General features: G+C 48.1%; 1 protein-coding gene across 1 annotated transcript; it reads right to left on the bottom strand.

The window, feature by feature from the left end:
* Nucleotides 1-5986: 5986 nt before the first annotated feature.
* LOC135824976 (dynactin subunit 6-like) lies at nucleotides 5987-12549 on the bottom strand. Its single transcript, XM_065337713.1, has 6 exons — nucleotides 12310-12549; nucleotides 10195-10368; nucleotides 9846-9934; nucleotides 8905-8952; nucleotides 7745-7887; nucleotides 5987-7043 (listed from the first exon to the last, which is right to left on the bottom strand). Coding segments are annotated over exons 1-6 (558 nt in total). The 5' UTR covers nucleotides 12312-12549; the 3' UTR covers nucleotides 5987-6941.
* Nucleotides 12550-12754: the final 205 nt, after the last annotated feature.

Genomic DNA, 12754 nt, shown 5'->3' with positions numbered 1-12754 from the left:
GATGGTGGAGTTCTCTAGCGGTGGTCGAACCTATCGCATCTTGGTTGTAGCCAGTGCTGGCTGCGGCAAAACATTCGCCTTGACCAAAGTGGCTCCATTGAAATGGGCCCGGAATGAAATGTGGACGTCGTTTGATCTGGTGGTAGCGCGAAAGCTGCGAAACAAGGAGGTCAGAGAAGCGACGAATATATGCTCTCTGCTTGGTGTGGAAGAGCAGGGAGAGTTTACGAGCGATGAGCGCAAGAGCATCGATGGCTTTGTACGCCAGCAAGCGCAGCGAGTGTGCTTAATATTAGATGGTCTTGACGAGATCCGCCTTAGTGAGTGTAGTGGCTTTGTTCGTGACGTCATCAACGGGTCCAAAGTGAAGGGGCTTCGTCTGGTAGTGACGTCACGGCCGTGCGTTGAGCTACTGAGCCTGTGTGATCAAAAGCAGTTTGATCGGCGAGTGGAACTTGTGGGTTTCCGGCAGGAGGATGTGGAGGAGTACATCGGGAAGGTGCTGAGATCAGCGGAAGAAGCATCGGCACTGGTAACGGCAGTACGGCGTGACCAGAACCTTGCTAGTATGATGGCTACACCATTCCTGGCCATGCAGACGTGCAAGATCTTCCACTGTCGTAAACGCACCCTGCCCCGTTGTCTCTCGGATATCTTTGAGATGATGACTATCCAAGTAGCAGAGCGTCACACCGGTGAGTCGTACAAGAATTGGAATGCGATCCCCGCTCGTGTGCAGTCCCTCATCCTGGATCTCGGAAAGTTCTCTTTCTGCATGCTGAACAAGCACCAGCTGATATTCACTGATGCTGACCTGGAGGCACGATCGATTGCCAGGGAAGCAAAGTCACTGGGCCTTCTTGTACTGGCCGACAGCAGCAGCAGGGATACGGACCGGTTATGGATGTTCAGCCACCGGACATTACAAGAGTCTCTGGCTGCTCGCTATGTGGCTGTACACAAGACAACAACATTGGCACATGTTGTTCGCCTGGTTGAGTCACTGGGACCCCGCACCAGCCACTTACGCACGTTCTGGATGCTGCTGACGGCTCAGCTGAACGCGGAGAAGGCTGACTGCTTGATCAACGGTCTACTTACACGGAAAAAGTCAGGCAAGAGAGACTGGCAAAACTGGGATGGTGACGGTGAAGGTTTGGCTGACACGACGGCACTGAACATGTTCCCACTGGATATGCTCGAGGTCCTTAGCGCCGGATTAAACTACGAGGAAATCCATCGCCTATCGGAAGAGTTGTTATCTGACCAAATCGACGGACGAAGTGGCAAACAGTACGTCGAGAATCGCAGCAAATACGGTCGATCGTCTACGGGTGAGGAATTCCTGAGTACAATGTTGCTGGCTTGGGTGGAACGCTGCCCGGACGCAACGCCTGCTACACTGGCTACTGCTCTCCGACGTATGGGTAAAGAGGTACTCGCACAGTCTCTTACTGCTAACAAGCCAGATAAACCACTGCTACAGAACAGTCCCTTCCACAACGACATAACGGAGGAGCATTGCGGAAACTTGGATCTCGCCTTGCTGTGCTATGCTGAGTATTCTCATCACCATGGCAACGACACCCATCCCATGTCCTGTGTTGCTGCTGCGTTGCAGTGCATGGATGTATTGATCAGTGGTAAATATCATCCTGCAGTGTTGCGTGCCTATGATGTAGCCATCAATGTCCACCACAGCAGTATGAGGACTGTGGGCATATACAACCTGCATCCAGACCTCCCAGTGTCACTGCCAGCATCGTTACTCAAGTGTAGCAACATCACCCGTCTCGATATCTATCACTGTAGCTGGCAGTTGCAGGAGATCCTCTACGTTATCAAGTCATCACACCTACAACTGGAAACGATCTTGGTGGCTGGCTGTGATTTCAGTGATACTTCCAGTAGCAGTGTAGCATCACACCCAGTCCACACCAAGCCAGCACAGGCTACAAGCAGTGGAGAGGTAACAACGTCAGAACAGGTCACCAGCATCCCCGCACTGCTCCTGGCCGACGCACTTGCCGACGTTCCCCGCCTCCAGGTTTTCTTCCTGGGCTGCTGTGACTGTATTGACGAAGAGGGTCTGCGCATGATCTGCACAGCACTGCATAGTGCATCACATCTGTCTAAATTACACATTCAACAGTCACACTGGGCACACTGCATCAACGTCCTGACAGAAAACCTGCACACTGCCTGGCCCTGCATGACAAAGCTAGTAGTCAGTGATCACCGTGAGCCACAACAGCAGGATAGCCTAACCGACGATGACGTCACTGCATTCCTGCATGCCATCAACAGCCATACCTCACTGCAGAAACTAACAATCGTGGCCGATGGTACTGAACAGGCCTCCGTGGACGCCTGCAAACGTCTCTTCAGCAGCAGTTCCTATAGATCTTCCTTGGACACGGATCTCAGCCTAAAACAGTGACAGTAGTACGGCAGCTATCTTGCCAGTACCGTCATCTAATGATGCATAACTAGACACATAGTCGGTAGTAATTCCACATTATCCTGAAACAGTCTACTAGTATGCAGTGACAGATTATGTAAGAGAAGAAAACAATTAAAAACTGTACCAATACAGATTTTGTACCACTAGCAGTACCAGTAGTCCTCGACTGTGTATTCTCTAGGCTTACAGCACATACACAGGTTTACTGTTAGATAACCCTAAGGCTTTCCAGGACATTTAGTCACCACGTCATTGTGGTGGTATTTCTGCTCTCCAACCCCCTTCACCCCCCCCCCCCCCCCTCTCGTTACCCACTAAGTGTTTTATCCGGATCCCTCGCCATCCGGAAGAAAATAGCTGGTTACTTATTTACAGCATACTTGTGGCATCCAACATAATCGGTGTTCGGTTATCCGGTTCCCTCGCCTATCCGGATATCTTTGTGGAAAACGGATGTGTGCGATTAAACGAGTTCTGACTGTACCATGCTTTTCCGCCCACCCTGAACTCCATTCTGCTATCCTCAATCCACATCCTGCTGCCTACTCGCATCATTATAAATTCTTCTCCACTCGTTTCCAACATAGAACATAGAACAAACAGTGTACTTTGGTATCAATGTACACATGTACACGTGACTGCCATCATCATTGTACATGACACTTATACTTTGTCATCCACTCGGTCAGTTGACTGACGTGTAACCATAGAGACATCATTCATATTCCTGCATAGCCAGGTACCCAGTCTAGTCGCTTTGTAGATCTCCGTCTCACAATCCAGGCTAAACAAGAATATCTACATGATAGGTTTACCATCGAACTATTTACGTACATGTATACAATCACCCCCCCCCCTCCCCACACCTCCCCCTCCCCCCCTCCCCACACCTCCCCCTCTCCACACCTCCCCCTTCCCCCCCTCCCCACACCTCCCCCTTCCCCCCCCTCCCCACACCTCCCCCTCCCCCCCCCCGCCCCACACCTCCACTGCTTGTTGTTGTTGTTTATTTAAAATTACTTCGCAGATTCTAACGGGCAAGTTACCCAATAACAAGAAAGCGAAGCTGCTCTTATGCTGTATACAGTAATCCACACAGCCCCCCCCCCCCCCCCACACACACACCTCCACTGCTGCTCTTTACTCTATACAATCATCCACACTGCCCCCCCCCCCCCCCACACACACACTCACACCTCCACTGCTGCCACTCTTAGCTAGTATGCTGTTGACAGATACACGCAGTAGACTGTAGTGTAGATATTTGCCATTCCCACTGCACATGTCCTTCAGGTCATTGAGCTATGAGACTAGCAACTGCTGCTATTCAGACTGTACATTGATAATGTATATGAGTATGCTATGCACTGTGTGTTATGTCGGCGTGTGTCGGGACGGTGTGACCGGCCCATCAAGATTCTTTGTCCTTGGGCGGGGAGACCAGCATTGTTGAACTGTGGCTTTATCCTCGAATTTAGTGTGACAGCCCAGGCCCGTTCAAATACGCGGCACGTAAATGGCCTGTTGATGTTCTGTATCATAACGATTGGGAGTGCATGCTGTGCCGTGGTGGAATAATTTCATGTTGGTTGTCTCAATTCATGTATGTATTTAGCATATTGCTAGTGGGATGTAGTGTATTTCATTGACCTCTCAAGCAGAGAGAACGTGTACAAATCTCAGGCAGGTGATTTGGACCATGGCATGTTGCCCGTTGTTATCACTATTACACACTTCATTGCGTGTGTGTACTTTTGTAGAGGGGGGAAGGGAGAGGGGGGGGGGGGGGTGCATGATTTCGTGTGTGTGTGTGGGGGGGGGGGGGGTTCATGTGTCTCTGTGTGCATGGGTGTGTGCCTATAGTTTACTGAATGGGGGGGGGGGGGAGGCATGTGTGTGCGTGTGTGTAGTTTACTTACCGTAAAGTGGCGGATAAAAGCCTTAAGGCTTATAAGCACATAAGCCGCTTTCTGCATCAGGCTTTAATGCAAACCATGCTGATATGCACCACTGATGTTTTGCCAGGCTTGTATGCCAGGCTTCTACGGGCGACACGCGTAGATCTACCACTGACTACCGGTATGGCGGCAGTTTTACTATGCACCGTACATAGCGCATGCACTCTTGACCCACCCGATCCGCGCTTGCATAGACGCCGGGCTTCTACGCGCGACAGGCGTATGCATTTGACCCGTTTGATTTTCAGGCTTCTATCCGCGATGTGCTTGTATGCGAACCCGGCTTTTATCCGCGACTTTACGGTAATTAATGTCGGTTACATTCTATCCAGTGAGGGTCGTGGCATACCTAGGATGCCCTGGAACAGTGACCTGTTTCTGAGATTGCATAGAAAATTGTTGTCAAAGTCCAGCACTACATACATGTAATACCAGTGTAAGTCCATAGAGTATGCAGTGAAAATAATTGACACAGTCCCACTATACTGCAATGTGAACCATCTGTCCAGTCAAGTGAGGATGTGTTGCTTCTCAGGTTCATACTAGTCTGCATGTCAAATTAGTGGAAGGTACTGGAAAGGTTGTCATGGTGATTGTAAAATCACCGCGTTACACAATCCACTTCTCTGGCCTACATTTCCTGATACGGTCAGACCTCGCTTATCCGGTCCTCTTTTATCCGGATCCCTCGCCATCCGGAAGAAAATCGTTGGTTACCGATTTACAGCATATGCCATGCATACATTCAGTATGTGTGTGTTTGATTATCCGCTTCCCTCGCCTATGCGGATATCTTTGTGCAAAACGTACATGTAGGTGTGCAGTTATGCGAGGTCTGGCTGTAGCGGGTAACAATGAACTGTGTGTGATTGCGCTGGACTTTCCTTTCCCATCAACACCTTGCTAAAGTATGTTTACAACAATGATCATACTGAAGTACCATTACAATACAGAATCAGAGAGACCCACGCTATGGTGCAAACGAGTTTCATTCACGGATACAATTTTACTGGAATTCGGAGCAGTGATGGGATATGCGACAGCATTTGGCCGTATTTTCCCTAACAAAAGCCCAGGTCTCCAATAATGACCAGGGGTGAGGGTGGTTTGAAATAATAACAGCACAGTCTCTAATACCGTATTTGTCGGAGTATAGTGTGCACCTTTGTATAACGCGCACCCCCAATCTTCATTGGGGGTGCGCACTTCAATCTGCATTGAAGTACATGCATTTCATATTCGGAGCATAGTGCGCACCTGCAATTTAGGGCCTAAAATAGCACATCTAAAGTGCGCACTATACTCCGGAAAATACGGTAGTGCATTGGCATCGTAAATATCGTTGACCGGATTGTCTAGGTAAACCAGCAGACAAGCAGCGGCACCCTCCCCCCCCCCCCACACACAGGCTGAAAAAGCCCCCAGCCCTCCTCCCCCCCCCCCCCCCCGGCCAAACACGCACTCTGAAACAAGGCACATGACCCCGCCCCCGCACCGTTCAACAGCTTGCAAGACACACACACACACACACACGCATACACAACCAAGCATGAGTACTTCGAAGTAGAAAAGCAAAATTCTGGATCACACGATACAAGAACGATGTCAGAATGTGCCACCAATACATAAGATTGTAGCCATGTAAGAAACAAATAACGCGTGTGTGTATTCTAACTACAGTGTTAACAGCAACGACAATTGTTTGCCAGATTGACACCATCCATGATATCATGACAAAATTTATGATTATTATCATCCATGATATTATGACAAAATTTATGATTATTATCATCCATGATATGAAAAGTATAATATCATGAGGCCGCAGTAGCAAGAAGTCGACATGCACAACAAGAAGACAAGTCAATACTTTATACAATCAAATACATGATTGACCGGTGAAAGTCTGATTGTACCTACCTACTGTGGAGGTGATGGCATAGCAGCAGGAAAACTTGAGCTATACGCTCGTGGAGCGTTGAGGTGAACAGTTCAGCATGTCAGACTGAGGTATGCCGACGGCATTATTGCCTTGTACAGGCATTTCCTAGCAACAGAGATTATAGCCTTGTACAGGCATTTGCTAGCAACAGAGATTATAGGCTTTATAGCCTTGAACGGGCACTTCCGAGCAATAGCTGAGAAAGTTCTGGCGTCCGGGGTTAGCAGAACACTTGCGCGATGTGCCTCAGAAGAGATATCGTGGACGGCTACCGGTACCTATAGCAGTCTCTAATGCATAATCCACAATTCACCGACCTGGCGTGAACACGCACACCAGCAATACTCTGCGGAGTGACTATTAAAACAATATCTGTGCTGTATGATCAGCATGTGAAAGAATGAGACACGATAACATGTCCCACAGCAGAACATGCAGAGGAAATTGATAGGTTTCGATAAGGCAACCAGTACGCTGATCTAGTCAGTGGTATCGTGGGGGAATCGCAATCAACACATGCTGGTTTGCAGCAAAATCAGACGATTACATAGGGTGGATACGACAAGGATAACTTTGGTCAAGATGTTGCTGGTGCTGCTGGGGCTGCCGACTGCGAAGTCTGCAGGTGATGGTAGTTTGGCAATATCTTCGTTAGGAAGTCCAGCTGTAATGTCGGTGCCTGTGAGTTGGACACGGTGGGAGAGAGAGAGAGAGAGAGAGAGAGAGAGAGAGAGAGAGAGAGAGAGAGAGAGAGAGAGCATCAACCTGAAGATAAGTGGTGCTAGAGTGTTAAAATTGTGAAAAAAGGATATATTCTGCACACCGAATAGCTACGTCCTTTGGGGATAACGGAGAGCAGAGCATACACCGCGGAAAACTCAAAGTCGAGACCAATCGTACATTTAAAAAAATGTCACGGTTCGCGTGAGACTCGGTTTATCTATTATAGAGGCCGAGTTTTCCGCATCCGTAGGAACGCCACTACCCTTCAAGGCGCAGACGCAGCTCCTAAAGCGGTGGGAGGTGAGTAGATCAGCTCACCAGCATGTGGTCAAAGACCGAAAACCCCATTCACTGCATCCATGTTTTCCTCGTGCCAGGCCACGAGTTCCCAATAATCGTCCATGACCAGATACAAATTTCAAGCACTTTCAAGGCATTCAATGTCCTGTCCAGATCATGTGACCGTAGAGCTAAGCACAGCTAGAGTAAGAAAGGCACAACCAACAGTAATTTATTACTGCTAGAGAGGAGGTAGCAAACAATAATGTGTTTTTCTTTACCTCAATCTCCTGCATGCAAGTACAAATAAGAACTGGCTCAAGAGGACACGAAGGGGTATGTGCGACACACATACACCCACACCCACACACAACTTACCGTGGGCTTATCACCTTGCACTCGACGCAGATTGCCCTCGCCAAACACTACCGTATTCTCAGGCAGTGTTTCTTGACTGGTCAGATGACAACATGCTCCCAGAACACAACCACTAGTCATGGCTGACTTCACACCAATATGACCTAGTAAACAAATGACATACACACACACACACATACACACAGACAGACCCACAGACAGACAGACACACCACAGCACACCGATCTTGACCAATGCACATTCTAACTAAACAGTCGGGTATGATGGCAACACACCCAGAAACTGAGCCACTATATGGTGTAGTGCAGACACCAGCCAAACTAGCTGGTACACACGGATGGGCACACTGTACTGTACTTGTACTTGTTGCTCACTACCAAAACTGGTCACGTGAGTCCCCCCGGGAGAGGGGAGAGAGACTCAAAAGGAATCTTGGAAAGATGACTCAATTGGTTATTGAACCGCCCAACGACCGACACCCCCTGAAATCCCCAAAACTCTGGGTGGACTTGAAAATGACCCCACTTATGGGCTCACCACACCTCAGTAAGTGGGTGAGGACAAGGTGCAGAAAAAGGATTGACGGCATCAGGGTATCCGTCCCGGGATCCAACTGCAGTTACCCCTGCCCCCAGTGAAGGTAATACTTGCTACTAGTGTGAGTGGCTAAATCAGAGTGGATCTGATAAAAGCTTCACTAGCACCATTGATTACACAAGAGTTAATCTAGCCAGAAGCAGTCCATGGTTGACAGGTATGTATACTTCAAATAGAAAATATATGAACCCTGGAACCAACAAAGGTGGCAGGTACAACATTACACCTTCAAGCAGCCGAGCCTGTTGGCAACAGACCCATGGGCACACACACACACACACACACACACACACACGGTCCTGGTCCTGGTAAACACTGCTATTGCGGTCACGTGTCCCCTTGTGGGGCCGACAACATGGAAAGACGAGCGACGGCAGTCAGCTGAGAGAGAGGTCAAGGACTCAGGAACCATGTTCGAGAGAGCCATCTCCAGCAGCTACACACACACACACACATGCGCGCGCAAGCAAGGACACAGACGTGGATGCCCGCGCATGCGTACGTATACGTACACACACACTCACACGCAGGCATGAGCAAATGTGCCTTGGTAATCTACTCACATTTCGACTCTAGCGTGTTGTTATCTCCAATGTGTAATGATTCACAACCTGACCAACAGCAACAAGTTAAGGTAATTGAATCGAGCACATACGGAGATGAAAATGAAATCCATCACCACAGCTCCTCCAGTTACGCAGAAATATTCTACGGATCTAGGCATAATTTTCATCACACCCACCCCAACACTAGATCTTGTCGATTTTGTCGTTAAAAGAAATGATGAACCATGTTCTCAGACACACACTCTACCATGCATTCAAACACACTCTACCATGCATTCAAGTAAAAAAATCGATGGCTTCGCGTACTGGGCAGGTCAAGAACAAGGATTCACGGGCCATGCAAGTCAGGATTTCGCCTAGCATAGTTGTACAAACATTGTGTGCGTCTGCATATCCAAGGGATTGTCAATTTACTCGGATAGCATCACCAGTGTCCTCAAGGAGCACCTTAGACGGTGCAACGTTCGTGACGACGTAATAACGTCTGCTATTTCACGAGGAGCATGGAACGTTACCAACGAATGTATTCATGTCTGTGGCCTCATTGCTCCAAGGACAGGCATCGGCGAAAGCCAGCTGGTTTTGAGACGTAGAACAAATTTAGTGATTCGGGCGGTTCCTAGTACTTTGCACTCCACAGTATGTTATGCCTAAGATATTGTACTGTGGAGTTAACACTGATTTGTGTTAATAGAGAAGAAACACATGAAAATGAGTCATGCAGCAACTATCCACGACTGTAACAAGATGATAAACAGTCAGAAAGTGCGATAATAGGGCACAAAACTGACAGGCTACTGAGACATTCAGCGACCCAAGACCTAGCTCTAACACATATGTTTCTTCTCTTTTTTTACATAATGGCTCAGTATCCGAATGATTTGGGTTAATGTAAAATATACCCAACAAAAACATAGGAAAGTGGGATGAGAGGATACGGCAACCCACTTCAAACACATTGCTGCTGCCAATTTCCATGGTGAGCTTGTCTTTCGGCGCAGTCTCTCCTTCAGAAACTGGTTCTGGGCTGAAGACACAGGCAGAGAAAGTGAATGAAAGACCGCCAGAAAGGGAGAAAGCGGGATATAAATGAGGAAACGAAACCAACAGAGTATTGTATACCTTCAAGTAGTCGAGCCGGATGGCAACATACCTACTCACTATTTGCTATAAGCACAGCCACACCAACACACCCACCCCCCCACACACACACACATGTACAGCTCCCCCCCCCCCCCCCACACACACACGGTGGTCAGAATTCGCAGAAGGAAACAGTGCACCCACCGGTTATGGATGACGACTTGCTCCTCGATGATATTGTTGTTGCCGATGACAATAGGTCCGGCTTCCGCATGTATGAGTGCTTTGGGATGTACGACTGTACCGGTTCCTATCGTCACATCACCTTTCAGGATGGCTTCTTTACAAACTACTGCACCTTTGGCAATTGTAGCATTCCTGAAAAACAGCCATAGAGACACACAGGCACACCAAGAGAGAGAGAGAGAGAGAGAGAGAGAGAGAGAGAGAGAGAGAGAGAGAGAGAGAGAGAGAGATTCATGTGTTTTCAAAAAGCACACAAATGGGCTGCTTTACACTAACACCGAAAACTGGTAACATATCTCTTTGTACAAGTACATGTACGTAGACGCAAAAACAAGGCAGGGGAACCCTCATGGCACAGGCCTCCAACATGCACAGTTTGTGCTTCGAGAGCTCTGGGACCACTCCATCTCAGTGGTCCGTCTCCAGCAGATATATGCGATTACACGCCCACGGCATGGCACCCATGCATAAAACCAACAGTACACCCCCCCCCCCCCCCCCCACCGATGCATAAAACCAACAGTACACCCCCCCCCCCCCACCGATGCATAAAACCAACAGTACATACCCCCCATGCATAAAACCAACAGTACACCCCCCCCCCCCAACCATGCATAAAACCAACAGTACATAAACAGTACACCCCCCCCCCCCCCTCCATAAAACCAACAGTACAAACCCCACCCATGCATAAAACCAACAGTACACACCCCCACCCATGCATAAAACCAACAGTACATACCTCCACCCATGCATAAAACCAACAGTACATACCCCCACCCATGCATAAAACCAACAGTACATACCTCCACCCATGCATAAAACCAACAGTACATACCCCCACCATGCATAAAACCAACAGTACACACCCCCACCATGCATAAAACCAACAGTACATACCCCACCATGCATAAAACCAACAGTACACACCCCCACCATGCATAAAACCAACAGTACATACCCCCACCCATTCATAAAACCAACAGTACACACCCCCACCCATGCATAAAACCAACAGTACATACCCCTACCCATGCATAAACCCAACAGTACATACCCCACCATGCATAAAACCAACAGTACCTACCCCCACCCATGCATAAAACCAACAGTACATACCCCCACCCATTCATAAAACCAACAGTACATACCCCACCATGCATAAAACCAACAGTACATACCCCCACCCATGCATAAAACCAACAGTACATGTACATACCCCCACCTCCAAAGAATGTGCAACTCCGCTATGGGTGCTGTCCAGACAGAATATCATAATAATTATGGGCTTTTACCGTATACAGTAGCGCATGCCAAGTGCATTTCCTGCATACTAAAGAGTGCATAACAGGTAAACAGGCATTGGTAGCCTATAGTCAACTCTGACCGTAGCGGCAAGAAGCGTTAGAGACCTCGTGTTTCACAGAGCTTGACACACTGTACTCAGTTTTAGCAATTTAGAAGTCAAATCGTGCTCTCTGGGTGCATTCCGGTGTATCTTCTAGCCACTGGGTAGATCTACAACTTGCAAGTCTGATATTCCAATGTAGAATACACTAGTTTCAGACTGTGTATCTATGATAGTTCACTGTACGTAGAGTGTTGCTGATGACAGGGTACTAGTAGTCAGTATTTTACGACTCCCCAGTGTACAAAATCATACATCGAAACTTTTCCTCCCCGGTTTTGGACGTTCTACGTGGACCGACGTTTTGAGAAATTGGTAACACCATGGCCGCACCAGTGGCACCGACCCTTTACGCACCCCCCCCCCCCCCCACACACACACACACCACACACACACACACACACACACACACACACACACACACCACACACACACACACACCACACACACACACACACACACAGTCACGCGGATTCAACAGACTGTGGTTGTCCCCTGCATGATGCTACGCCAGACACATTACGTTACTTAGTATTTACAAACACGTTTAGAAAAAGAGAAAAAATCATCTCCCGCGTAAACCTTATCTCATGCAATTCGAACAATTAAAACTAACTTGCCTTATAAAATTTTAATTTAATACTATCCGCTGATCTGCTACGCACATCTCTCAACTCCATTGTGGGACACTAGTACGCCAGCATCAGTGACAAGTGATTAGCGTGGCACTTGCGTAACCCATCAGTACGCAGAGCTCCCAGCAGTTCGTGCATACATGTAGCAGCGGTTGTATTGCAGTTCCAATCATTCAGTTCATGTTTACAACATTTGAGCGTCTCCATCGTCAACAATTATTTACAATCACAAAGGACGAAACAGTAATTCTGTCCGCAGATTGAGTGTAATTAAATTTACACAATAATGAATTATTTTTCTATTCATGATGAGGATCCATATCGGCATGCCTTCCGCGCTATAGCCTACACGGCTGTTAGCTGCACTTGGATCGCGGCAACTACTTAGTTTTCTGCACGTGAACCATGAAAAATCAATGCATGCTCATGCATGTTCATGCATAACCAGTCAGCTGGCCTGCTCGCCCACGCATTT

This window comes from Sycon ciliatum, chromosome 9 (assembly GCF_964019385.1).
Source record: "Sycon ciliatum chromosome 9, ocSycCili1.1, whole genome shotgun sequence".
Taxonomy (NCBI): domain Eukaryota; kingdom Metazoa; phylum Porifera; class Calcarea; order Leucosolenida; family Sycettidae; genus Sycon; species Sycon ciliatum.
Note: the sequence above shows the minus strand (reverse complement) of the source record. Positions and strands in the feature narration are given on the sequence as shown.